Source organism: Paramormyrops kingsleyae, chromosome 16 (genome assembly GCF_048594095.1).
Source record: "Paramormyrops kingsleyae isolate MSU_618 chromosome 16, PKINGS_0.4, whole genome shotgun sequence".
In the NCBI taxonomy this organism is placed as follows: domain Eukaryota; kingdom Metazoa; phylum Chordata; class Actinopteri; order Osteoglossiformes; family Mormyridae; genus Paramormyrops; species Paramormyrops kingsleyae.
The window spans coordinates 16553728-16576887 of record NC_132812.1 but is presented as its reverse complement, the minus strand read 5'-3'; the positions used below and the strand labels follow the sequence as shown (position 1 = coordinate 16576887).

At 42.6% G+C, this 23160-nt stretch overlaps 3 protein-coding genes across 7 annotated transcripts in view; 2 read left to right on the top strand and 1 right to left on the bottom strand.

Annotated features, from left to right (window-relative positions):
• LOC111852675 (intersectin-1-like) overlaps positions 1 to 14295 on the top strand; it is a 47914-nt gene extending 33619 nt beyond the window's left edge. For 3 of the 5 annotated variants that reach the window (XM_072700666.1, XM_072700662.1, XM_072700664.1), the window contains 15 exons: positions 1116 to 1164; positions 1338 to 1459; positions 1596 to 1719; positions 1860 to 2051; positions 5280 to 5401; positions 6319 to 6425; positions 7802 to 7985; positions 8067 to 8165; positions 8641 to 8808; positions 9439 to 9651; positions 10016 to 10137; positions 10363 to 10445; positions 10600 to 10683; positions 10955 to 11128; positions 11241 to 14295. In XM_072700666.1, the coding sequence (XP_072556767.1) occupies positions 1116 to 1164; positions 1338 to 1459; positions 1596 to 1719; positions 1860 to 2051; positions 5280 to 5401; positions 6319 to 6425; positions 7802 to 7985; positions 8067 to 8165; positions 8641 to 8808; positions 9439 to 9651; positions 10016 to 10137; positions 10363 to 10445; positions 10600 to 10683; positions 10955 to 11128; positions 11241 to 11389 (1992 nt within the window). In that variant the 3' untranslated portion in view covers positions 11390 to 14295. The remainder of the gene's footprint in view (positions 1 to 1115; positions 1165 to 1337; positions 1460 to 1595; positions 1720 to 1859; positions 2052 to 5279; positions 5402 to 6318; positions 6426 to 7801; positions 7986 to 8066; positions 8166 to 8640; positions 8809 to 9438; positions 9652 to 10015; positions 10138 to 10362; positions 10446 to 10599; positions 10684 to 10954; positions 11129 to 11240) is intronic. The other 2 variants (XM_072700665.1, XM_072700663.1) reach the window with 1 other exon arrangement.
• A 344-nt stretch (positions 14296 to 14639) lies between these two features.
• On the bottom strand, positions 14640 to 17349 carry atp5po (ATP synthase peripheral stalk subunit OSCP). Its single transcript, XM_023828842.2, is given in 8 exon segments — positions 14640 to 14867; positions 15130 to 15216; positions 15504 to 15616; positions 15731 to 15860; positions 16235 to 16345; positions 16565 to 16615; positions 17285 to 17326; positions 17329 to 17349. Coding segments are annotated over 8 exon segments (666 nt in total). The 3' UTR covers positions 14640 to 14756.
• Positions 17350 to 17685: 336 nt separating this feature from the next.
• Positions 17686 to 22068, top strand: LOC111852672 (sodium/myo-inositol cotransporter-like). Its single transcript, XM_023828841.2, has 2 exons — positions 17686 to 18165; positions 18770 to 22068. Exon 2 carries the CDS (start codon positions 18949 to 18951, stop codon positions 21067 to 21069), a length of 2121 nt encoding a protein of 706 aa, XP_023684609.1. The 5' UTR covers positions 17686 to 18165; positions 18770 to 18948; the 3' UTR covers positions 21070 to 22068.
• Positions 22069 to 23160: the final 1092 nt, after the last annotated feature.

The window sequence follows — 23160 nt, the reverse complement described above, 5'->3', positions numbered from 1 at the left end:
TATTATTATTAGGATGCATAATCTCTTAGTTTTTCTTAGCTGTAATTGCAATTTTCAGACAGCTGAAGACGCAATAGTTTGGCCTGCCCCCCTACCAGCAATCAAATAATACAGCCTGCAGAAATAACTCTACGGAGTGGCGAAATGGTTATTAAGAAAAAGCCTATTTGTTATAAACTTTTTTTTTATTTTTAATATATCAGTCCCATGACCCTGAATATAAGTGGTTACCGAAAATGGATGTATGAATGGACAAAATATTTAATAGGCTACATTTTACTCCAGCCTCTATAAATGTTTCTAAATAATTATTGTTGGTTATTAAGAAAATGAAACTTTGTTTTTGTTTAACAAAAGGAATACTTAAGTTGCTGAAGAATGTGAAAATTTTGCAGTTTTTGATAGTTTTTTTTTCCCTCAAAAATATCCTGGGAAGATTGAATCATGAACCCAGTATCGAACTGAATCGTGAATTGGGTGAATCGTTACATACTTACCTATGAGCTACTTACCCCTCAATCTAAATGGCGTCTACAGGTTTGCTGTATAGAATGTGTCTGCTGAGCAGCTTATAGCTAATAGTAATGAGTTGCTCAGTGGATAATACTGCTGCTTTGCACTGCCAAGTTTGTTGGGTCGATTTCCACTCCCTGTGATTGCGGTGTTCATGTGCTTACCCTGTTCGCTGTCGCAGTCTGGAAAAAACAAGCTGTTTTTTTTTAGGTGAAGTGGCATCTCTGAATTGCCCATAGTGTGAGTGTGAGGTTTGTGATGGACTGGCATCCCATCCAGGGTGAAACATTGGTTCTTGTGCCATATGCTTCGTGGGAAAGGCTCCGGCCCCCACTCCCTTCCGCCCCCAACCCTGACCAGAATAGGCTGTTAGAAGATGGTTCCTTAGATGGACATATGATACATGTAGTTTGCTATTCATCTTGTTTTAAAAACAGAATGAATAGAATGATGTGTTCCCTCCAATGCTGTGAGTTTTCTTGTCCTGCAAAATGAACCTGAATAATGATCGCCTGCTTCATTTTCACCTCACCTGCCGCATGTGTTTTTCGGTATTTGTTGCTGACTAAACCAACCCCCCCCCCATTCTTCCCACCCCCAAGCAGGGGCCGGGCCCAGCCGGGAAGAGCAGCAGTCTGGGAAAGAAGCCAGGTGAGTGATGGGTTAGGTGGTCGAATGCCAGTGTCCCAGCTCTCAAACCATCCTTGTGGTTTTAAAAGGGGGTCAGACTGGCCAGGGATATTTTAGGGATTTGAACACAGCCAGGGCCTCGTGTGTGTCAGCAGGACTTTGGCTCTGAACCTGCTCGTTTTGTCTCGCTGCAGAAATCGCCCAGGTCATCGCCCCCTATGCAGCCACCGGCCCGGAGCAGCTGACTTTGGCCCCTGGACAGCTCATCCTCATCAGGAAAAAAAACCCCGGAGGCTGGTGGGAAGGGGAGCTGCAGGTAGGTGGCGGGCGCTCTTCCCATCAGAGCCGCCTGGAGTGCCCTTTCAGGAAGAAAAGGTTAGATCGTTATTATCGTCCTACCAGCTATCAGTCTGTAACGTGTGTGACGGGACCTACGCTTCTGTCTCACTCAGGCCCGGGGAAAGAAGCGTCAGATTGGCTGGTTCCCGGCCAATTACGTGAAGCTATTGAGCCCGGGGACTAGTAAGACCACACCCACGGAGCCCACACCCCCAAAACCCAAGGGGCCCAGTGCAGGTACGAATGGGGCCGGTGATCTCGTGTCTAGGGGAGCTGTCTTATCTACAGTCTCATATTTATTTCACTGATATCGAAGTTCTTTTTGGTTCAGTGACCGTGAGCACTGACCTTACCCCCCGCCCCCCCCCATGTCGCAGTGTGCCAGGTGATCGGCATGTATGACTACATCGCACAGAATGACGACGAGTTGCCCTTTGCCAAGGGGCAGATAATCAACGTGCTGAGCAAGGACGACCCTGACTGGTGGAAGGGCGAGCTGAATGGCACCATGGGCCTCTTCCCCTCAAACTACGTCAAACTCACCACGGACACGGACCCCAGTCAGCAATGTGAGTCTCTGCTATCAGCACCCCCCCTTCGCTGCCATCACACCTTACACGAACTCAGGGAGGGGTTAGGAAGAGCTCTGAATTAGATCAATTATGGCTAAAACACAGACCTGCTAACAACGGTGTCCCTGAAGACCTGTGGTAATGTGTCATTAAAGCATGTTTGACCTCCGCAAGATGGGAGAGCCATGCCCCCCCCCCCCCCCCCACCTACCCACCTGCACATCATGGATCCTTTCTGAATTCCCATCTTCTCCTTTCTTAGCATAAGAATTTTCATTTTTCTTTCTACTGTGCATCTTATCACATTTTCTAGACCTTTCCACCGTGGTGTCTGAGATCTCCTTTCATTTCTCCGACTAAATGTTGTTTTGTTTCCTTTTTATTTTGTAGGTTTTTTGCTTATGTGCTGTGTTTTCCTCCTCTTTCTAGGAATCATATGTTGCCCATATCCCACTCAGCCTTGAAAGTCCTCAAAGAGACCCACTATCCCCTAAACACTGCCCCGAGGGATGATGGGAGATGCAGCCTCTGATCATGTGGCCCCTGCATGATTGGCCCCTGGCCCTCTGGCTGGAAGAACACCTCTCATTTTTTTCTTTAAGCGATAGATGCACGCAAATCCTACAAACATCCTTAATTTGATTTTTTTATTTTTATTTTTAAATCGAAGACAATTTTTAACTTGTTTTAAATGATAACAAATGAGTACTAATAAATGAATCTGGATAGTGGGTCTTTTTGTGGCTTTCTGAGCACTAATGTTTTTTTTAACCTCTCCCTCTTGTGGTGGTGCTGCTATCACTGTTGCTTTTTGGGAAATCGCCATTTTTATGTCCTTGAACTTGGGACAGCAATGCGGACGAAAGGCCCTGAGGCCTCTATTGGATGTCAACTTCCTCATCCATCCTGACTAACAGCCTCTCCCAGCTTCCCCCCTTGCCTGTAGCTCCACAGAAAGACCCACTATCAACCAATAAATGCTGCATGCGATGAGAAATGTTTTATGCGTAATTGGGGAATCACACCCGTATAACTGCTTGTTTTGCGACGGTGCATCGGTCGGCTGCTGAAGGGATGTGAAGTACTTGGCTCTGTAAGAGGATGGAGAATCACGCCTGTGGGACTGGGGTGGGGGTCACACTTGGGTTATCAATGTTCCTCTGCTCACTCTTTCCTGCCCCCCCTGGAACCAATCATAGCAGCAGATACGTGACCACATAGGGGGGTCACATGACTCACTTGTTCTCACATTTCTTGTGACTCTGACTTCTCTGACATCCTGTGTTGTTGCTTACCTTTTTCTCTTACGATGAAATAAATATTGGTTTGTCGAACTAAACGATGTGACCAGTACAGGGTAAAATTACAATATGTGTAAATGATGTGTGCTTACCCTCTCGCTGTTAAACCCCCAGAATGTTTTTTCAGATTATTTGTTTTGGTCATATGACAATATTATGATGTCCATAATTGGCTGAGGCTGTCTTATGAATCAGCTGGAGGTTTACATATGTTTTATTATTATTGATTTCTTTTTGATCAATTTCAAAATTATTATTGAATCACAACAGACAGAACTTTGCATCCTAGGTCACTGATGACATAGGCTATTTTTTATAATTGTATGAAAATGTATTAGATCATGTTTTTAAATATATGTGTTAAATATAGTGTGGTTTTTGTCCATATGAAAATGAAGTATTTAGAGAGAATGAGTGATTGGTACCGACTGTCACAAACCACTTGGATCAGCAAGTTTTATTTGTTCATTTAATTTTATATATATATATATATATATATATATATATATATATATATTTTTTTTTAACCTGTAACTAAAACTGTAATGTAAAAATAACACAACTCGTAACAGTCCTTACTGCAATAAAACGCTGTAGGGAGGCTGTATGTTTTCTCTCTGCAAACTCAAATGAGACTTGATGGAGTTTGATGAGGCTGAAACTCAAAACACAGCTGCTTAACACAGCTGCTTAACACACCTTAACCCCCAAGACCATGACAAGTAATTAGAAGAGATGGAACAGGACAGATACCATGTCTTGTCATTTTCTCCTTTCTGATAGCAGTATTATTTTTCTGTTTCTGTTACAGTAAGTCTTTCTATATATGGCACATATACTGTATTTGTTTTTTCTTTTTTTTGTTGACCGTACAGTGGTACGCTGCTCAGACGTTGATTGGTCGCACTTGAAGTTGTGGAGAACCTTGGGACATTAAAAAAGCGGCTTGAATGTTGGTCCATATAACACGGTCCTGGTTGGCAGTTAAAGTGCACGCCATCCTACATTAAGAAAGTGATTATTTATCTCTTTCTAAGATGCACATGGGCAATCTGGGAGGTAGGGAATGAGAGGGAGTCTCTATTACGTTGCACTTCGCCAAGGAAGCCGTTAGTGGGAAATGAATGTAAAGCATATAAAAATATATACAAACAACTCAGCTTTAAAATGACTGTAGCAAAATCTTTATTAAGAAAAATGTGTACATAACCATTAAAAGACTCAGTATCAATTGTGGACCTGATGTGTGTTTGTGTGTGTGTTTCTTTAAGCAGTTGCAGTGGGTTTTGAGATCTGTATTTCACGTCACTGAAAAACATGGTAACTGAACTCAACATGGTTGCCATTGGTCTGTTTTGTTTTAGGTGAGATACAAAGCAAAGCATTAATCATTTGGGTACTCTATTTTTCTCTTAAAACATAATCCACTGTTGTCTTTTCGTGTCAGCAGATGATGCATAGGACTGTAGCTTGTATCCAAACTGTTAAATGGGTTTTCAGTTACATTTTATACTATTAACATGGCCTGGCATGGTTTGATCTGGCTTTTTGTCGTCATGGAGGACTGTTAGTGTATATGTTTGCACTTGTTTGAATGATCTGGGTCTGGGTGTCAAGAGGGAATCATCAGCTCGAGGAATCCCAGACCCTGTGACCGATATGTACATGGTAATGCTCTGCTATCCAGTACATATCCCAGTACATATCCCAGTACATATCGTTCTCCATCAAGTCAAAGCAAATAATGCATGAATTTAAAATTCAGTCAATGTGATCAGATGTAACTGAAGTTAAAATGTTATAATTTTAGCAATAAAACAAATCTGTCTGAAGTCTAGTTTTACCTTGGTGATGGTTGATGACCAGCTGTGGGTAAGTTGATCCGCAGAGGATGACTAAACGCATCCCGCTGTCCTGTCTGCAGGGTGTGCTGACCTGCACCTCCTGGACATGCTGACCCCCACGGAGAGGAAGAGACAGGGCTACACCCATGAGCTCATCGTCACTGAGGAAAACTATGTCAGCGACCTGCAGCTGGTCACAGAGGTGGGTGAGCATCGGGGGGGGGCACTATGCGACAGTGTGCAGCCCTGAGCTCTGTTCTTTGATTAAGTCAGATCTGCACACACATGAAAGCTCCTTTTGAGATCCACACAGAGAATAAGAGAGTAAATCAGGCTAATTAGGCATTTGTTCAAGTCAGCATTTAACAAAAACTAATCAGCCGATTAAGGGCAAAAATGTCTTCTTTTGTTTTTACAGATTGTCAGGCACCGTATTAATAACAGCCTGTTTCCTGCCATAGAGGAAGCATGTTTTACTCAGGTGTTATGGCCATTTTTGAAGTTGATTACACATGCAATTGGAAATCCCCCAACCCAGTAGAAAATGTGTTTCTAAGGATCGGAACTTTTACTTTTCTATAAAAGGTCTACAGTGAAGTGAGTGTATGTTCTTAAGCAAAACCATGTATATCATTTCCTGGAGGACTTTTCTTATGGAGTTGGGGGTGGAGGGGGTGGGGGTGGGGGTGGGGTGGGGCTCGTTGAAGGTTAGGTTTTCATATTCTCCATGTGTTTCTCTTTCACCTCAGAGTTCAAACACCTGCAGTTGTGACTTTATCCACACTGCGATTGTGTCTGTGGCTTGTAGTGGACTGGCTTCCCATTCCAGGGTGTCCCTGCCAGTGCCCAGTGCCCAGTGCCTGCTAGGCTCCAGGCTCACCATGCAGTTGTTCAGGATAAGTGGTCATGAAAGATGGATGGATGAATTTTTCCTAGCCAGCATGTACGGTTCTCACTAATGTGCAATAACGTATGTATAAAGAACATGCTTATACATGCATTTTCTCAAGAAACGAATGATAATTCATCTGCACTGGAGGTGAAAATGTGCTGATCTCCCCTCGTACACAGCCTTTGAAACACCGATTAAACTTTAATACCCTGCTTTTATTGCCTCAGGTCTTCCAGAAGCCGCTTCTGGAGTCCGAGCTGCTGACTGAGAAGGAAGTAGCCATGATCTTCGTTAACTGGAAGGAGCTAATTATGTGCAACGTCAAGTTGCTGAAGTATGCACCCCCGCCCTCCTCCCCCGCCCCTGCCCAAGTGGAAAATCAGATTACACTTCATTTGATCGCGCAATTGCCGGTCCTCTTCGTTGTGGTTGACCTCAGTTTGTATTGAGCTAAAAACATTTGTCAAGTTGCGTCAGAGGAACTTTATCAGTTGTTTTAGGTGTTGAAAGTTTTCTAGAACTGTAAGGTAAAATCCTAGCAGTAGCGCTGGAAATTGGGCTGCTGTGCGTGAATCACTACGGACAAACTATATAGCCTATTCTTTCGCGCGAAAGGGAAACACACTGACGTCATATACGGGGCACGAGGCTACATTGCGCATGTCATGAACCGTCGAACCGTGCGACGCATGCATGCTCCGAACCGAGACAAGCGAACCGAACGGTTCGGTTTTTTTTCATGAACCGTGCCATCCCTAGTGCTAGGTATAGTATGTACCCGCTCTGGTTGCTGGTGGTACTGCAGTGTCAGAATACTGTAGAGCAGCATGCCCCTGCCTATAGTAGTAGGGTGACTGAGGGTACTTCAGCACCCCCTCTGGTTGCTGGTGGTACTGCAGTGTCAGAATACTGTAGGGCAGCATGCCCCTGCCTATAGTAGTAGGGTGACTGAGGGTACTTCAGCACCCCCTCTGGTTGCTGGTGGTAATGTAGTGTCAGAATACTGTAGGGCAGCATGCCCCTGCCTATAGTAGTAGGGTGATTGAGGGTACTTCAGCACCCCCTCTGGTTACTGGTGGTAATGCAGTGTGTCTATGCCTATAGTTTTTGTCTAAGAAAAACAGCGTTATGTTTCGCAGTGACTCAGAAGAGATTTTATGATTATCTATCCAAAAAGACTACTATTGTTAACTGTTAATAACTACCGATGATTCCAAAGAACGTCAGTATAGTCTATTGGTCATTTTGACTTTCATCTCCCTGAGAGCATAAATCCATGTCCACTTGTGTATTTGCTTTTGAAAGACTCAGATATTTTTTTTATAAATTGCTGAAACCTACTCAGCTCATGACACATTTTTTGCCTTGCGATGCACGTTGAGATTTTGCTTATGCTGCTAATGATGTACAGCATAAAAATCCAGTTTACTGGCAAATTTCAAATGGCAGGACACTCAGTGAGTCAGTATTGTTTGCCTTGCTTAAAAATCACATTTTTGTTAAAAATAACATGGATATAATTCATGCTTTTTATTACTTAAGTTTGCATTACATTATTTGTAGGTGATTTTCACAGGATAGTTTATCACTGCATCCAAAAAATGCTCCGTCATTCTTAATGATGCTCTAAAAGTAACCCCACTCTCGGGTTATCAGTACTCTGACCCCCCCCCCCCCAGTCACCAACCTGTTCCTGACTCCCTCCCCCAGGGCTCTGCGGGTGCGTAAGAAGATGTCAGGCGAACGCATGCCGGTGAAGATGATCGGTGACATCCTCACCTCGCAGCTACCCCACATGCAGCCCTATATCCGCTTCTGCAGCTGCCAGCTCAACGGCGCCGCCATCATCCAGCAGAAGACTGATGAGGTGCCCGAATTTAAGGACTTTGTCAAGGTAACGGGTCCCCTGAGGCGAGCAAACACGGCTGGGCAATTGGACTGACCTGCTGAAACCACTCTCCGTCCTCCTTTTCAGCGGCTGGCCATGGACCCACGTTGCAAGGGCATGCCTTTGTCCAGCTTCCTGCTGAAGCCCATGCAGAGGGTCACCCGCTACCCCCTCATCATCAAGAACGTACGTGCCCTCATGCCGTGCCGCCGCTGGCTGCCACTCTGCTGTCCGTATCATGTTTCCTCAGTGTGACTTATGCCCTTGTTGCATGTTCCCTCTATCCTTATACTGGTCGGGATTGCAAGGTCTAGAAGTTTCTGTTGTACTTTGTTCAGTTCTATTCATGTCACGTTATACTGATTAAGACCATATAAGTACATGCAAACATAGCTCCCTCTTCTCTCTGGAAATTCTGCAGGATAATAGATCTACAGCTCTATTATAAAGTAGAGCATAGTTACTACAGGATTGCAAACACTGTGAGAATTAGCTAGCTGTATGGGTAACTAGTGAAATTGTTAAACAATTTGGTTATTTCCTGATCAAAATATTATTATATTATTTTTCTACTTGTTATAGACGATCAAATGATTTGTCCCCAAACGTTGAGATTAAGCTACTAAATGACCCTGTATCTTTGTGCCCGTGGCCCCCTCAGATCTTGGAAAATACTCCAGAGAACCACCCAGATCACAGTCACCTGAAGCAGGCTTTGGAGAAGGCCGAAGAGCTCTGCTCCCAGGTCAACGAGGGGGTGCGGGAGAAGGAGAACTCGGACCGCCTGGAGTGGATCCAGGGACACGTTCAGTGTGAGGGGCTGTCTGAGGTATACTCGTTTGATCACGCCATACTCGCAGACGTGACCATCTGCAGGCTCTGCGCCTGAGATTATAAAAGCCTTTCATCTCTATATCGTCTAATATAGAGTCATTAACTGGTCATGCAGGGTCATGATGGTCTGTGTTACGATATTTCGACTTTACGATGGGTAAATGTTTTTCACTCTCAATACATTATTCAATAAATTACATGAGATATTCAACACTTTATTATAAAATAGGTTTTCTGTTAATGATTTTGCCCAACTGTGGGCTAATTTAAGTGTTCTAAGCATGTTTATGGTAGGCTAGGCTAGGCTATGGTGTTTGTTGGTTTAGGTGTAGGGTATTAAAATGCATTTTGTCTTACCATATTTTCATTTTACGATAGGTTTATCGGAACGTAATCCCATCGTAACCTGGGGAAAGGCTGTACTATCATTTTTATATTTGTTCTGTTTAATTAGTATTTCATACAACTATAATATATATGGGCTTAGCAGCCTCTCTGGTCAGGACTAGACCACCTTTCCAGAAATCCTCTACTTCACTGACAAACAGATGAACTACATGAAACAAAGCAAGCTGTCAATATGCTTTTTAATTAATAATAAATGCTGCCACCATCTTTCCCCAAGCAACTGGTGTTCAATTCCGTGACCAACTGCCTGGGCCCTCGGAAGTTCCTCCACAGCGGAAAACTCTACAAGTCAAAGAGCAACAAGGAGCTCTATGGCTTCTTATTCAACGACTTCCTGCTGCTCACGCAGATCATCAAGCCCCTTGGCTCCTCCGGTTCAGACAAAGTCTTCAGCCCCAAGTCACATCTTCAGTACAGGATGTACAAGACCGTGAGTGGGTGGAGAGGCTTATAGACATTTACTGGCAGTGTGGAAAGCTGGGGGTTTGCAGTAATTGGTATTAGTAGAGGGGGTGGGTATTTTCACGTCCAAATTTAAGTGCTTACTTAGCTTTAACTAGCTGTGGGTTTAGGTGCCACTGTATCTATTTAATTGGATAATGTAATTTGTATGTTGGAAGTCCCCAGTAATTATATCAGCTTATTGGTACTATATTTATGCATAGGAAGTGTATTCTTCAGCATTTGACTTCACATGACCTTTACCCATCCCACATGTAGAACCAGAATTTATACTACTAAACTATGTATACAGTGTAAGCTAAGTGTATTGTTAAACTATGATTTTTGTGCAGCCTATCTTCCTGAATGAGGTACTGGTGAAGTTACCCACAGACCCCTCTGGAGACGAGCCCATCTTTCACATCTCCCACATTGACAGGGTCTACACGCTCAGGGCAGAGAGCATCAACGAGAGGTAGTTACCAGCATTTGCAGGGTTTTCCTTGCCTATAAACACCCTGTACTGAACACAGCACCGGTCCATCAACCCTGACATTTACTGAATGGATTAGGAACTATCCCATGTAGGGAACCATCTCACGCAATACCCATCTGTAAAAAAAGATACAAAAAAATAATGCATTAAGAATGCAGTGCAGAAGGGTCACAGCATGCAAATGATGCCTGTATGCTTTTGCAGGACTGCTTGGGTGCAGAAGATCAAGGCTGCTTCAGAGCTTTACATTGAGACGGACAAGAAGAAAAGAGAGAAGGCGTATCTTGGTAGACACCTAGCCTCCATACACACGGAAATATCCCTTATAGGAAGTCTCTGGTGTCATTGATTAGTGGAACTTCCAGCATAGCTTTAGGTGTCAGAAGGTAGCCTTCTCGCCCAGTATGGCTTTTCCCTGACCTACGCGTCTCTTATCTGCAGTACGATCTCAGAGGGCAACTGGCATTGGAAGGCTGATGGTCAACATAGTGGAAGGTATTGAGCTAAAACCCTGCCGTTCTCATGGTAAGACATACTTACTACTTACTACTAGTGTAGTGTTACTTACTACTAGATGTACTCCCAGCCTCTTGTAGGTGATAGCCAGAGTAATGAACAGTAGATACATGGTCATCTTAGAGTAATGAAAGAGGCATTTAATGATATACCTTTGTAACTGGAAGGTGGTTGGTTTAAGTACCTGCAGTGACCTTACAGTGTTACCCTATGATATTGGGATCCAATATTGCTCTGAATCGCTCTGGTACAAGGTCTTCTGATTCTGATTATGTTCCAGGGAAGAGTAACCCATACTGTGAAGTGACGATGGGGTCCCAGTGCCACATCACTAAGACACTGCAGGACACACTGAACCCCAAATGGAACTCGAACTGTCAGTTCTTCATCAAGGACCTGGAGCAGGATGTGTTATGTGTGACCGTCTTTGAGAGGGACCAGTTCTCCCCTGACGGTCAGTTCATGCTAGGGGCCATACATGTAGCGTGTGACATATCAACTGTCGTTGGAACATTCTGGAACCCTAATGAAAGCTGTTGATTGCTTTTGAACGTATCTATTCACAGACTTCCTGGGCAGGACAGAGATCCGGCTGGCAGACATTAAGAAGGACCAGGGTTTGAAGGGTCCAATCACCAAGCGGCTGCTGTTGCACGAGGTCCCGACGGGCGAGATCGTAGTGCGTTTGGACCTGCAGCTCTTTGATGAGCCGTAGTTAACCCCCCCCCCCCCAATAATGCAGCTTGCAGGTCTGGATTGCTAGATGCTATATCCACCCAAGATGTTTGTGTGTTTGCGTGTTTTTTCTAAGAGCATTTGGTTCTTTGTGTTTCCACATGATACTGTTATCATTATTTTAATATTACTGTTACTTTTACATTGACATAACAGAAGGATCACATAGGAAGGATTCTGTGAACTCTTTCAGTATGTGAAGGAATTTTTGAAGTTTTCTTAATTTTCTTGATCAGGTGTACAGTTCTTTTCTGCCAACTGTCCCAAACATTAAAGTGTTCGGGTCTATTATAGACATGAAAATATTTATTTAAAAAGTATATGAGTAATTGAAAAATTTGTTTTTCTGTCATTGCCCACCAATGGATGTATAAGGTCACATGAAACATTTATATTTATTTGAATATCACCCTCAAGTTTGGAAGCCTGTGTGCCATATGGAATTAGGGTAGGGGGGTTCTGTGTTTTGAGTCTTCAGTAGAGCACACTCGATAAGGAGCAGAAAACTTCATTCATGTGATTTGTGCATGGCTGTAGGGAAAGGAAAGACCCTCAAGTGTCAGACTTTATAGGGAAAAAGTGTCATCCTTAAATAATCTTTGAAGAGTTTCAGAATGTTTTTGTATTGTAGTGTGTATGTCCGATGTACAGAGTGGTTGAACAGATTAGCCTATGGTATGAACAGTGGTCATATGACTCCAGAATGGATCAATATATTTACTTGAGTACTGAGTACTGAAGTCATTATTTTTACATAATGATCAGTGCGGGTGCGTCAGACACGTTACAACGATACAATTCATAACAAGCAATTGCTTTGCATAAGTGAGATTCAGATACTTTGAGAATGATGCTAGTTTGAGAATGTGGTTTATACATCATGTCATTGGATGCATACCCATGGTAGACTGGTTTTTGTTTTAGTTCTATGTAAAGGCAATCCAAAAAAGTTAGACATGTTGTGCTTGTTGAAGACTTGTTTTCCAAGCTTATGTTTATATATGTATATTGCTTTTACCATATATGGACTGCACTGTAGAATAAATAATCTGAGTTTCTACAAAAAAGGAGTTTAGAAAAGAGATCTGATCATTGGTGGTATCAATTTTAGGAGTACTCCCAAATCAGTACCTTCTTTCAAATGTATTTATACATTTGCATTATAAAAATATATTGTATATATTTTGTAGTTTTTCATTTGTTTCTGCAAATTACGATATACAGTAATTTACAGTGTGATAATATGACTGATATGTACCAGAGAGTTTACATCACACACGATATTTTTGTGGCAAAGTTCAGTTTAGGCAGCGTCCTGAAAATGTCCTATTTCGACTGCACTGTTAGTAACTGTGGAATATAGATTTCTTTGTTGTCTTTTAATTTATCTAAGAACTTCAAGAGTTTAAATCAGATATAGCCTTGACTGATTTTAGTAGTATCCATATCAGAAGTTGTAAATGTTTACTGAGGGGGGGAGGGGGGGGTTGTATTTAACGGATATTTTTTTTTTCGTCACACGTTAAAATTTTACGACACCTGGCTTTTGGTGAGGACTTAATTTGTCTGAGAAACAAACTTTCGTAGAATTAAAAAGAAGAAAGGGAACAGCAGCTTTGGCACCTCGCCTTGCCTAATACGGTACCCATTCAGTGTGTCCTTGTCCTGTTTCCCATTTTTATTTATTAGTTTTGCATTCTATTGTTACTGTCTCCATCCCTGAAGTTGTTCCGTTAAACTACATGCAGAGTGTAAAATAATAGGGCCCATGTCTGCCTATGCCTTTAGTGGCTTGGTAATGTAGGACACTGTAGCAACCTATACTACTGTAACCAAACCGTTATATAAAAAATAAGTATTAAATGGACCCTGTCCACACTGAGGCCTGCTAACTCCTGGGTCTTGTATTTCAGTTGAGTTGGCAACGTCACCTGTATCACTTTGCAAATATGGTCTGCATTCAATTATTTCTGCTCAATTTCTTTTTTACACTGCGACAAAGACATCGTGTCTCCAAGGCCTACGCTGTCACAGAAAGACTTAATGTTGCTTTGTTCTAAGCATGGATAGACTGGCACAGTAGCTCATTTTCTTTTTTAATTAACTTTGATGAGTGAAAATGTGTATTATGTAGCAAGGAGACACTTGATCGACTATGTTGCCCAGTCACAGCCCTGCAGTCCTGGGAAGCTGCAAGGATGGAGTTGGCTGTTCTCAGGTTTGGTTTAGGTTTAGGTACAGTGCTTCCCGACCTTGGTCACTGCTCATTCCTCTTAGGCTCTGTGTACAGCATGAAGTCACCATTCCAGAGTGCCATCCATTATGAAGGAGGGACTTTTCTCTCATGAATAAAGAGCTAGTCCTAACCCATGTCTACAGACAATTACTCTTCTAAACAAGGCCTAAGAAGTGTAACATGGAACCATGATATGTGTAAATGTTCGAACGCATCTTTAATATTTAAATTACAGATAGTCAACCCATGTCCATTTGAAATTAAAGTTTACATATGTGAAAATTGTAAGATTTTGTTGGGGTGTATTTGTATATTTATAGGTATGTAGACACTTCTTTGCAAGAACATGTAATGCCCCAAATTGGTCTAAATAAACATCTGGTAACAATGTTCTCAGATTGCCAGAATTACTAGAAACATCTATAGCCCTGTCAAAACCATGGGTTCTTAATCCCTTGTTTTAACATTTGTATTCCGTGCAATTTAGGTAATTTCTTAGTGCATTTCATCGTTTCTCCTTTCCTTGTCCCAATATCGAGTGTCTTTGGACGTGCTTTATATACTGTCTCATATCCACTGTATGAAAGATTTTCAGTACTGTAACCTATAGAACCACAGTGTACAATCTCATTAAAGCAAGTAATTTCTAAGCCCGAGCTTGTCCATTCAACGTCACACAATTTGTCCCACATCTACACTGATTATTAGGAACAGACATTGTTGATTGAGCACTAAGCATGGAATGAACAGCTTATCTAATTATACCAAACATAATGATCTTTATACTATTACCATTAGCATGTTAAGACAAACATCTAACCCAGAAATGTATTACAATTCCTATTTCATACTTTTTTTTCTTTCAGGTTCTGAGTCTAAGGGAGTTTTGGGATTAATGTAGCAGTAAACAACCCTACAAGACAACTAACTCCCAGCAGACAAGCTATATATTCAACAATGTGAATAAAGGACACTTACATCCATACCACAAGAGTTCCACATTACAGAATATTTATTAAAGTTGTTATGAACACAGGTACACTTTTTTTACGACAATCCAGGCCTTGTAAAGCACTGATCCCCAACATTCCAACTAATGAGTCCACAGGACTTAAGTCTCTTTCATAATATTGGTCAGCTTCTGGATCTTGGTCTTTGTGGACATGTCAACGTACTTGTCCCCAATGCTGACGATCATTCCGCCCAAAATGGAAGAATCGCTCTGTGGAAAGTACATCAACTTTAACTTGAACGCTTTTAAAGCCATCAGGATTTCCCTCCTACAAGTGTTTTCCCAAATTTTGAAGGGTCAACAGCTGTGATAATTTAATAGCTTAATTTATAATACTGTCCAGGAGCCACAATCCACGAATAAACAACCGGCATAAGCAGAAAGCTACTGTAACATGGTGCATTAAAGCCTAGGGACCATTCACTAATGGAGTCAGCTGCCAGGAAATTTCTTCCACCTTCTGCTTTCCTACCTTAGTTTCCAGCTTGAGCATCTCACCCTTCTGCAGGAACCCATTAAGTGCGGTCTTCAGCTCTGCAAGGTTGGCCTCATCCAGGGGCTGAGTTAAATACAAGGGATTGTCTGTGTCAGGGCTCTTCAAATCTGGACCTTGATTCCAAATCCAGGCCGTGTTTTCAGTTCTCCCAAGCAGTTACTTTAATAATTACTGATTCTGATTGGCCACAGAGGCTTCACACCTGACTCACAGGTACAGGAAGGCTGGAAAATCAGCAGACCTAGAGGACCGTGACTGAATAGCCCTGGTCTATATTAACATGTCCATTTGTGTCATGCTAGCATGTGTATCAGTCACAGCTAGGGGCAGGCAGAGGAGAGGGAACCTACCTGGGCAGTAGTGACTGAGCAGATGACTTCCCCACGGTGGGCACTCATCATCTTCCCGAAGGCGGCAATGACATCAGCAGTCAGGGTCAGGCGGCCATTTTCTGCTAGGACATCTTAAAGATAGACACAGGGACAGTGAGTCACCTCCAGCCGTGAAGGAAATGCCCAACCCTGTGCTCTGTGGTATCAGAACTAATGACGGCTCACTGATGCCCCAACGAACTCACTGATGAGGTTGATGGTGATGGGCGAGAGCTTCTCCTTGGTCAGTGCGTCGTTGAAGGTCTTCTGCTTGATGTTGCGCTTCACGTGGGGGTTCATAACAATGCCGGACAATCTGGGGTCCTTGATCAAGGTCTGCGGGAAAGAGAAGCTGATCTTTATACAAACACTCACTGACCTGGCATACAAAGAACACTGAGTATGCAGTCTGCATTTCTGCTTTGGCTGCATAACTTGCTGTACAGCTGAAATGCACAGAAGCACACATGTTACGGAACAGAGGAACCGCAAACTGCAGTTCTGTGTTGAGATCAGAAGGGAAAAACGTGCACTCCAGATTCTTGGTTCTATATGATGGTTTATTATAATTTTAAATATCCCAAGAGGCTAACTGCCCAGGAAAATGGCATTTAAAACATTCTCATGTCAACATGGTGGATTTGGCACGAAATTAGGCATCCTAGATCATGAGGCCCTCTCAGTGTAACAGGTGACTGGTTGCTCCTTACAGACACACGCCCCAGCTCCTGCTCCACCTGATCCAGCTTCTTCTGCTTGCTGGCAGCTGAGAACAGTGCAGTTGCATAGCGGCCCTCCACTCCGTACACTTGAATGGGGGGCTATGGGGAGAACAGGCCATTATCTAGGGCATGCACCGCTCCAGGTTACCAACACAACATTTATACAAGCTATACAAATGCATGCGGAGAATTTTCAGATCAAACTGAAATCTTAAGCTAGCATTTGAAGGTGATGAATCAAAATCTGTTCAGTGATGAAAGGACAACAACTGGTGATATTTTAAATGAGATACAGTGTAGCAAACCAAGTTAAATTACCTTGACTAACTTGGCTACAGGTCGAATGACTGTAGTGCTGAACTGGCGCACCTAGTGGAGAGATAAAGAAAAATATGTATTAGTTAATTGCTGCTTGTCCAGTAATAACGTGAAATTGGATGACAAACATATGTAACAAATTTGTTTCAACGCGATTTAACGGTATGGCATTGAACCAAAAGCTTTGACATATTTACCCCAGTACCCACAAAGTCAACCTATATTATGCACAGAAGGAGGTATGGGCATTAAGGTCATGTTGCCTTTTGTGCACCAAATCAGTTATGTCCACTACCTCATACGTGGGTACTGTTATACTAGACGCCAAATGATTTGCATGATTCTTTTATGAGCCGTTTTGGCTACAGCTGGACTGCGGAATTATGCATAATCTTGATCGAGAGATGCACTTCTGAAGCAACATTTTGGTTGTATGATTAAATAAAGTTTAGAAAAATAACCCATTTTTATTAATTGCCTTTGGAAGTTCAATGACAAATACGTTAGCGACTTGGGGGGAAATGGTCATACAGGCGCATAATATATCCGTCCCGGCAAAGAACGCAAGGCCTTTTCCATTATTTAGAAACCGTACTTAGCATACTTAAATACATACATGAAATTATTTCAAATGTACTGAGTAATGTGTAGCCTTCACACAAAATACATAACAGTGAACACCAAAGAAACGCAATTAAAAAGGTTTAATGAATGTCATACCTGCTGGCTCAACCCTACCGCAGCCATGATCTCCAGAAACTGTGTAGGTCAAACTGAGTGCGCATGAACGGATGTAGCGTCACGAGAACGCATAGAACGATGGGTGTCGTAGTTTTTCCAAACATTAACGCCACAGGTGCATTATGGGAAATGTGTGCTTGACGTGATGAACTCTAATAATAAAAAAATCCTACAACTCTTTTGCAGTTGCTTTGGGATGTTGTTGTTATACCGGAGTCGTTCAAATAAAGTAACTGCCGTATAATGAACTGTTAGTCAATAACCCACACGTAACTGCCGGATATTCTATTTTCGAGAATTAATCATTTCTTCTCATATGTAGAAACGGGTAGCGTGTGTGTGTGTGTGTTTGTATGCACATACACACACACACACACACACACACCATAAATTCATTATATCTGTTATAGTCACAGCGTTTTTATACTTGTGATAAAAGTAGTAAGCAAGTGGGCGTGATAAACACGCCGGTCTCGTGTGCTCGGCTGAATTGAAATGCAATTTTTAAAAAGGAGGTGTTGAATTTCAACAGCAGACCTGCGTGATGTTGAACTGAGACTCACTTCATGCAGCTGGATGGAGGCTCCGAGGGGCGAGCAGAGACAAGGTCAACCTTATGTACAGCTCAAATAGCTTTTCTGTTTATTTTCATTGAATGAGCATCGCTAACAAAAAGTGGCATGGCTTTAAAGTCATACCTGTGTGGGCAGTGTAATGTACTAACGGTTAATAGTATTTTTTTTAAAGTAAATATGTCGAGAATCTGAGCATTGCTTCTAGATATTTTTACAGTTATGGATAGTTTGGAGGAGAAGTGTGTTTAAAAAACTCAAGCTCAGGAACTCAAAACTCTAAATAAGGTAGGTGATTGCCTTAAAATGCACTTATATAGCACCCGAAGAATATAGTATTAATAATAATAATTATTATTATTATTATTAATATGTGCACGTAGTTATATTGTTTGGTTGTCATTGACAAACCAAGAACAGTTGCACCTTGTACCGTATTTTACTGTAAGTACATTAATAAACTGAAATAAGTTAAATAGCTCAACTGGAATTTTCCTTTAGTGGAAGGTTTTTACTGTGCGGGGTACCGCAGAAAAGTTTAAATGTAGATGCCCCGCTTTCCCTAATAATAGTTCTTCTGGTGTACACACATACTGAGCTGTAAGGCACTCCTACAGCCTTCTCTCTCCTGATTCTGTGAGAGCTATTTTTTATCTGTACTTCGTAAAATGATCATCTGTGAAGTTTTTCTAGTTTCACTTTGTTCAGTAAAAGTGTACACAAATTTCAAAATTTTCTGTTGTTTTTTAAAAAAAAATTACATATCTGTCATATAACATTTTTTTGGCTGTTTTGTTGTAATTAATTTCCTATCATCAGCAATGCACCTAATAGTTTTTCTGTCTTTCAAGATTTAAAATATAGTTTTTTTGTTTGTTTGTTTTTTGTGCAGCATTTCCTAAAACATCTAACACGCAAGCTAATCGGACAGTGGATTGTGCAAACTGAATTCTCCCTGCTGGTGGATACTATTGTTTACATCCAGCCATTAAATCACAGGGCAGAGGACACAAACTAGCCCTGAACTGTCTCTTGCATTTTTCCGACTTAGTCGTTAAAAATCCATTTAAAATGGCATCCGCTCTGCAGGCAGCTGACATTGTCGTTGTGACTCTCTATTTCGTGCTTGTTTTGTCCATTGGCTTGTTAGCTATGCGGAAGGCAAACCGGAGTACAGTGAGGGGATACTTTCTCGCCGGACGGTCCATGAATTGGGTCGCCATAGGGGCATCTCTGTTTGTTAGTAATATTGGCAGTGAGCATTTTATTGGCTTGGCGGGATCTGGGGCAATGAGCGGGTACGCACCTGGTGCCTGGGAATTCAACGCAGTGTTCCTCCTGCAGCTCCTGGGCTGGGTCTTCATCCCGGTATACATCAGCTCGGGGTTGTATACTATGCCGGAGTATCTCTCAAAGCGTTATGGTGGCAGTCGACTCAAAGTCTATTTTGCCGCTCTCTCGTTGGTCCTTTATATCTTTACCAAGCTATCTGTGGACCTATATGCAGGTGCCCTATTCATTCAGGAGTCTATGGGCTGGAACCTGTACTTGTCTGTGATCCTTCTGATCAGTATGACCGCCCTGCTGACAGTAACAGGGGGGCTGGTGGCTGTCATCTATACAGACACCTTTCAGGCCACCCTCATGATCATTGGAGCCGTCATCCTTAGCGTCATGAGCATGGTCAAAGTCGGAGGCATGGAGGGTTTGAAGATGAAGTATATGCAGGCCACTCCAAATGTCAGCGCCATCCTGGCGAGCACTAACTTGACGTATACCAACACGTGCGACATCCATCCCAAACCGCTGGCTTTCAAGCTGCTGCGTGGCCCTTCAGACGAGGATGTTCCCTGGCCCGGCTTCCTCCTGGGCCAGATGCCAGCATCTATCTGGTACTGGTGTACGGATCAAGTCATCGTTCAGAGGGTGCTAGCTGCCAAGAACATTGCTCACGCCAAAGGTTCGACTCTGATGGCGGGATTTTTGAAGATCTTGCCCATGTTTATCATTGTAATGCCTGGAATGATTTCTCGGGTCCTCTTCACTGATGAGATTGTTTGCATCAGCCCTGAACACTGCATGCAGGTGTGTGGCAATCAAGCCGGATGCTCCAACATCGCCTATCCTCGGCTGGTCATGAACATCATGCCCGTGGGCCTTCGAGGCCTTATGATGGCCGTGATGATCGCGGCTCTGATGAGCGATCTGGACTCTGTCTTCAATAGTGCCAGCACCATCTTTACTCTCGACATCTACAAGATGCTGAGGAGGAGCGCATCGCCTCAGGAGCTGGTGATGGTTGGCCGGCTCTTTGTGGTGTTGATGGTAGCCATTGGCATCATGTGGGTCCCTGTCATTGTCGAGATGCATGGCGGACAGATGTACCTGTACATTCAGGAGGTGTCTGACTACCTCACCCCACCGATTGCAGCCCTTTTCCTCCTGGGGGTATTTTGGAAACGCTGTAATGAGACTGGTGCCTTCTGGGGAGGGGTGACCGGCTCTGTTTTGGGGGTTATGCGTTTGGCCCTTGCATTCATCTACAAGGAACCGTGCTGTAATCAGACAGATGAGAGGCCGGCCTTCATTGCTCATTTCCACTTCATGTATGTGGCAGCCGTCCTATTCTGGATATCGGGATTGGTGGCAGTGGTAGTCAGTTTGTGCACTCCACCACCAAGCAAAGAGCAGATCCACAGCACCACTCTGTGGGGCCTACGCCATAAAGCAGAATGGTGCATTAAAAATAAGGAGAAAACTAGCAATAAACAGGTCTACTGCAACAGTGATGACAGCTGCCACAAACAGCCGGCGCAAGGAGATGTTCAGATAGAGTTGTGCCCCAACAGGTCAGACCTCAAGCTGCCTGCTCCTGCTTTTGACACCCCACTGGTCTCTAACCACCAGGTTTCTGCACCCCTGGAACAGCCAGAAAATGGTCACGTGGGAACGGTGGGCCAAGACAGCTCAGAATGTGTCAGAAGTAGTGGGGAGAGGGGGAAGTGCAAGAAGAAGACAGAATGGTTTTGTGGAAACACGGATAACATTGAGAAAGATCAACCAAAAGCAGTGGAGGAGGAGATCCTCAGTGCGATGTTGTATGAACCTTGGACAACCAAGGTGATTCTTAACATATTTCTGTTTTTAATATGTGTTGTGGGGTTCTTCCTCTTTATCTTCTTCTCATTGTAGAGAGATGCTGTCCCTGAATTAGTTGGAAACATGGCGATGTTTTATGAGGTGCCATCTGGCTTGTGTTGACTTCTGGTAGCCTTATTGACAGCATTTACCCAGAATATCCTGCATTCTGTCTGCTTCTTTAAGGATGTTTGTTGTTGTGGTGAGTTTTTCCAGATAAGGGATGCTGTTTAGATGGATTAAGTGGTATAGATAATGGATGGATGGATGGATGGGATGCTGTTTACCATTTCTTTCCTCCTTTTGCAACAGTGTCATCTAGCCCCTTGTGAGTCCTGTGTTAATCTGAGTGTCCCTGACAGAAGTTAAATCACTCCAAACGTATAGCTCCTACTGTTCCTAGTGCATGCAAGCCTGCTACACATGCAAAAAGTTTCTTGGCATGATTTTGTGTTTGAGTCCTTTTTAAGTCATCTTTGTATTTTAGCAGTTTTCTGCTTCTGTAATAAGCTTAAGATACCATAGAAAATGTATCCATCCCTCTTCTATAACTGCATATTCAATGCAGGGTTGCAGTGTTTTCACAGATTAGTGTATTTAAACTGCCTTATTCTACTCTGTATACTTATTTTTTCCATTTTGTGTGTGGTCCTTATAGACATTGCCCCCAAGATTCAGTTATTTACTTTGGATAAAATAACCATGTTGCTTGCATTCAAGCTGTAAATATATGTCTCATAACATTCTTTACCCTAAAAAATTAATACCCAAAATGTGTAATGCGAAAGGGTTCTGACGTGCTGAGGTTTTTGAGCACAAACATTATATGTTTACACCAAATAGCTTGGCCATGAAATGTGTTTGGACTTTTAGTATTTTTAAATACATATATGCACACAGGAACATTAAAACAGTCTCATTTTAAACACATGGCCTCATCCCCAGTGTCCCTTATGAACCGCAAGCAAACTGAAGAAACTCAGAACTTTTCAGAATTTATGCAATATAAAAAAGTTTTATAAACGGAATTTATATCACATATATTTATATTTCCCATCCATGGTGTACTCCAGCCTTGTGCCCTGTGCTGCACCCCCCCCCCCCAGCCCTTACCAGGATAAGTGGTTGGTTGATGGAAGGATGGGTAGAAGGAGCACAAGTTTCTCAGTGGATACACAGCAGTTGCATTTTTGGTATTTGAACCTAAAACGTGATGTGACAAAGAATAGTCTTTATTTTTATTAACTTTATTTTATCACCTTTATATTTGAGCTTTTTCTTAAATCTTTAGCAAGTGTTGTCTGCTGAACAGTGTTTGCATCTAACTTGTCTCACAGACTTGCCTTGATGAGGGGAACGGTCTCTCTGTTTTTGGTTTTTGAAATGACACGACATTTACTTTCATTTGAATCACTAAAACATGTTGGTAATGCTAACACCATGTGCCTTTTAGCTGATATTTGTTGGTAATATGTTGCTAATCCTAAATCTATGTGCCTTTTCTGAAGAATATAGTTGCTTGGTTTTGTTTAACAGAAAAGATCTTCCGCACAGTGAGCCATCCTTGGAAACCCGCTGAGGTTCTTGGTTCTCTTTGTCATAAGATTGCTGTTTATTCTGCTGAAAATATTCCTGTTTGCTGTACTTGCTTCGGTTCTGTGTGGGGAGTTTGCATATAATCCCTGTGTTACCTGGGTTTCTTCATTCACTTCAAAGACATGCAGTTAAGCAAACTGGTGTCTACATTTGAACGTGTGTATGCTTTGGGCATAACTGACATCGATACAGGATATACTCCTGCCCGAGGATTATCATCACGTCCGTACACAGACACACGTGTCTGTGGCAAGACTCATTTGTGTAAGTGCCAAAATGTGTGTAAGGTACGTTTTTAGACATCATGCCCGTGATAAAAATGACGTTTTGACCAAAATGTCCTTCAGAATTCGCCATGGTGTCGACCCAAACTCCTGAATTGTTGACAGAGATTTTCTTACCTGCCCAAAATAAACCAGAGGCCATATTTGCTCTGGGAAAACATGATGTTCGAAGTCAGTCAACAGGATTTTGAAAGGATGTTTTCTTTTGTACTGGTGAGGCTCCCAGAGTGTATCCTTAAAGCTGACAGTAGGTGAGTGTAAGCTA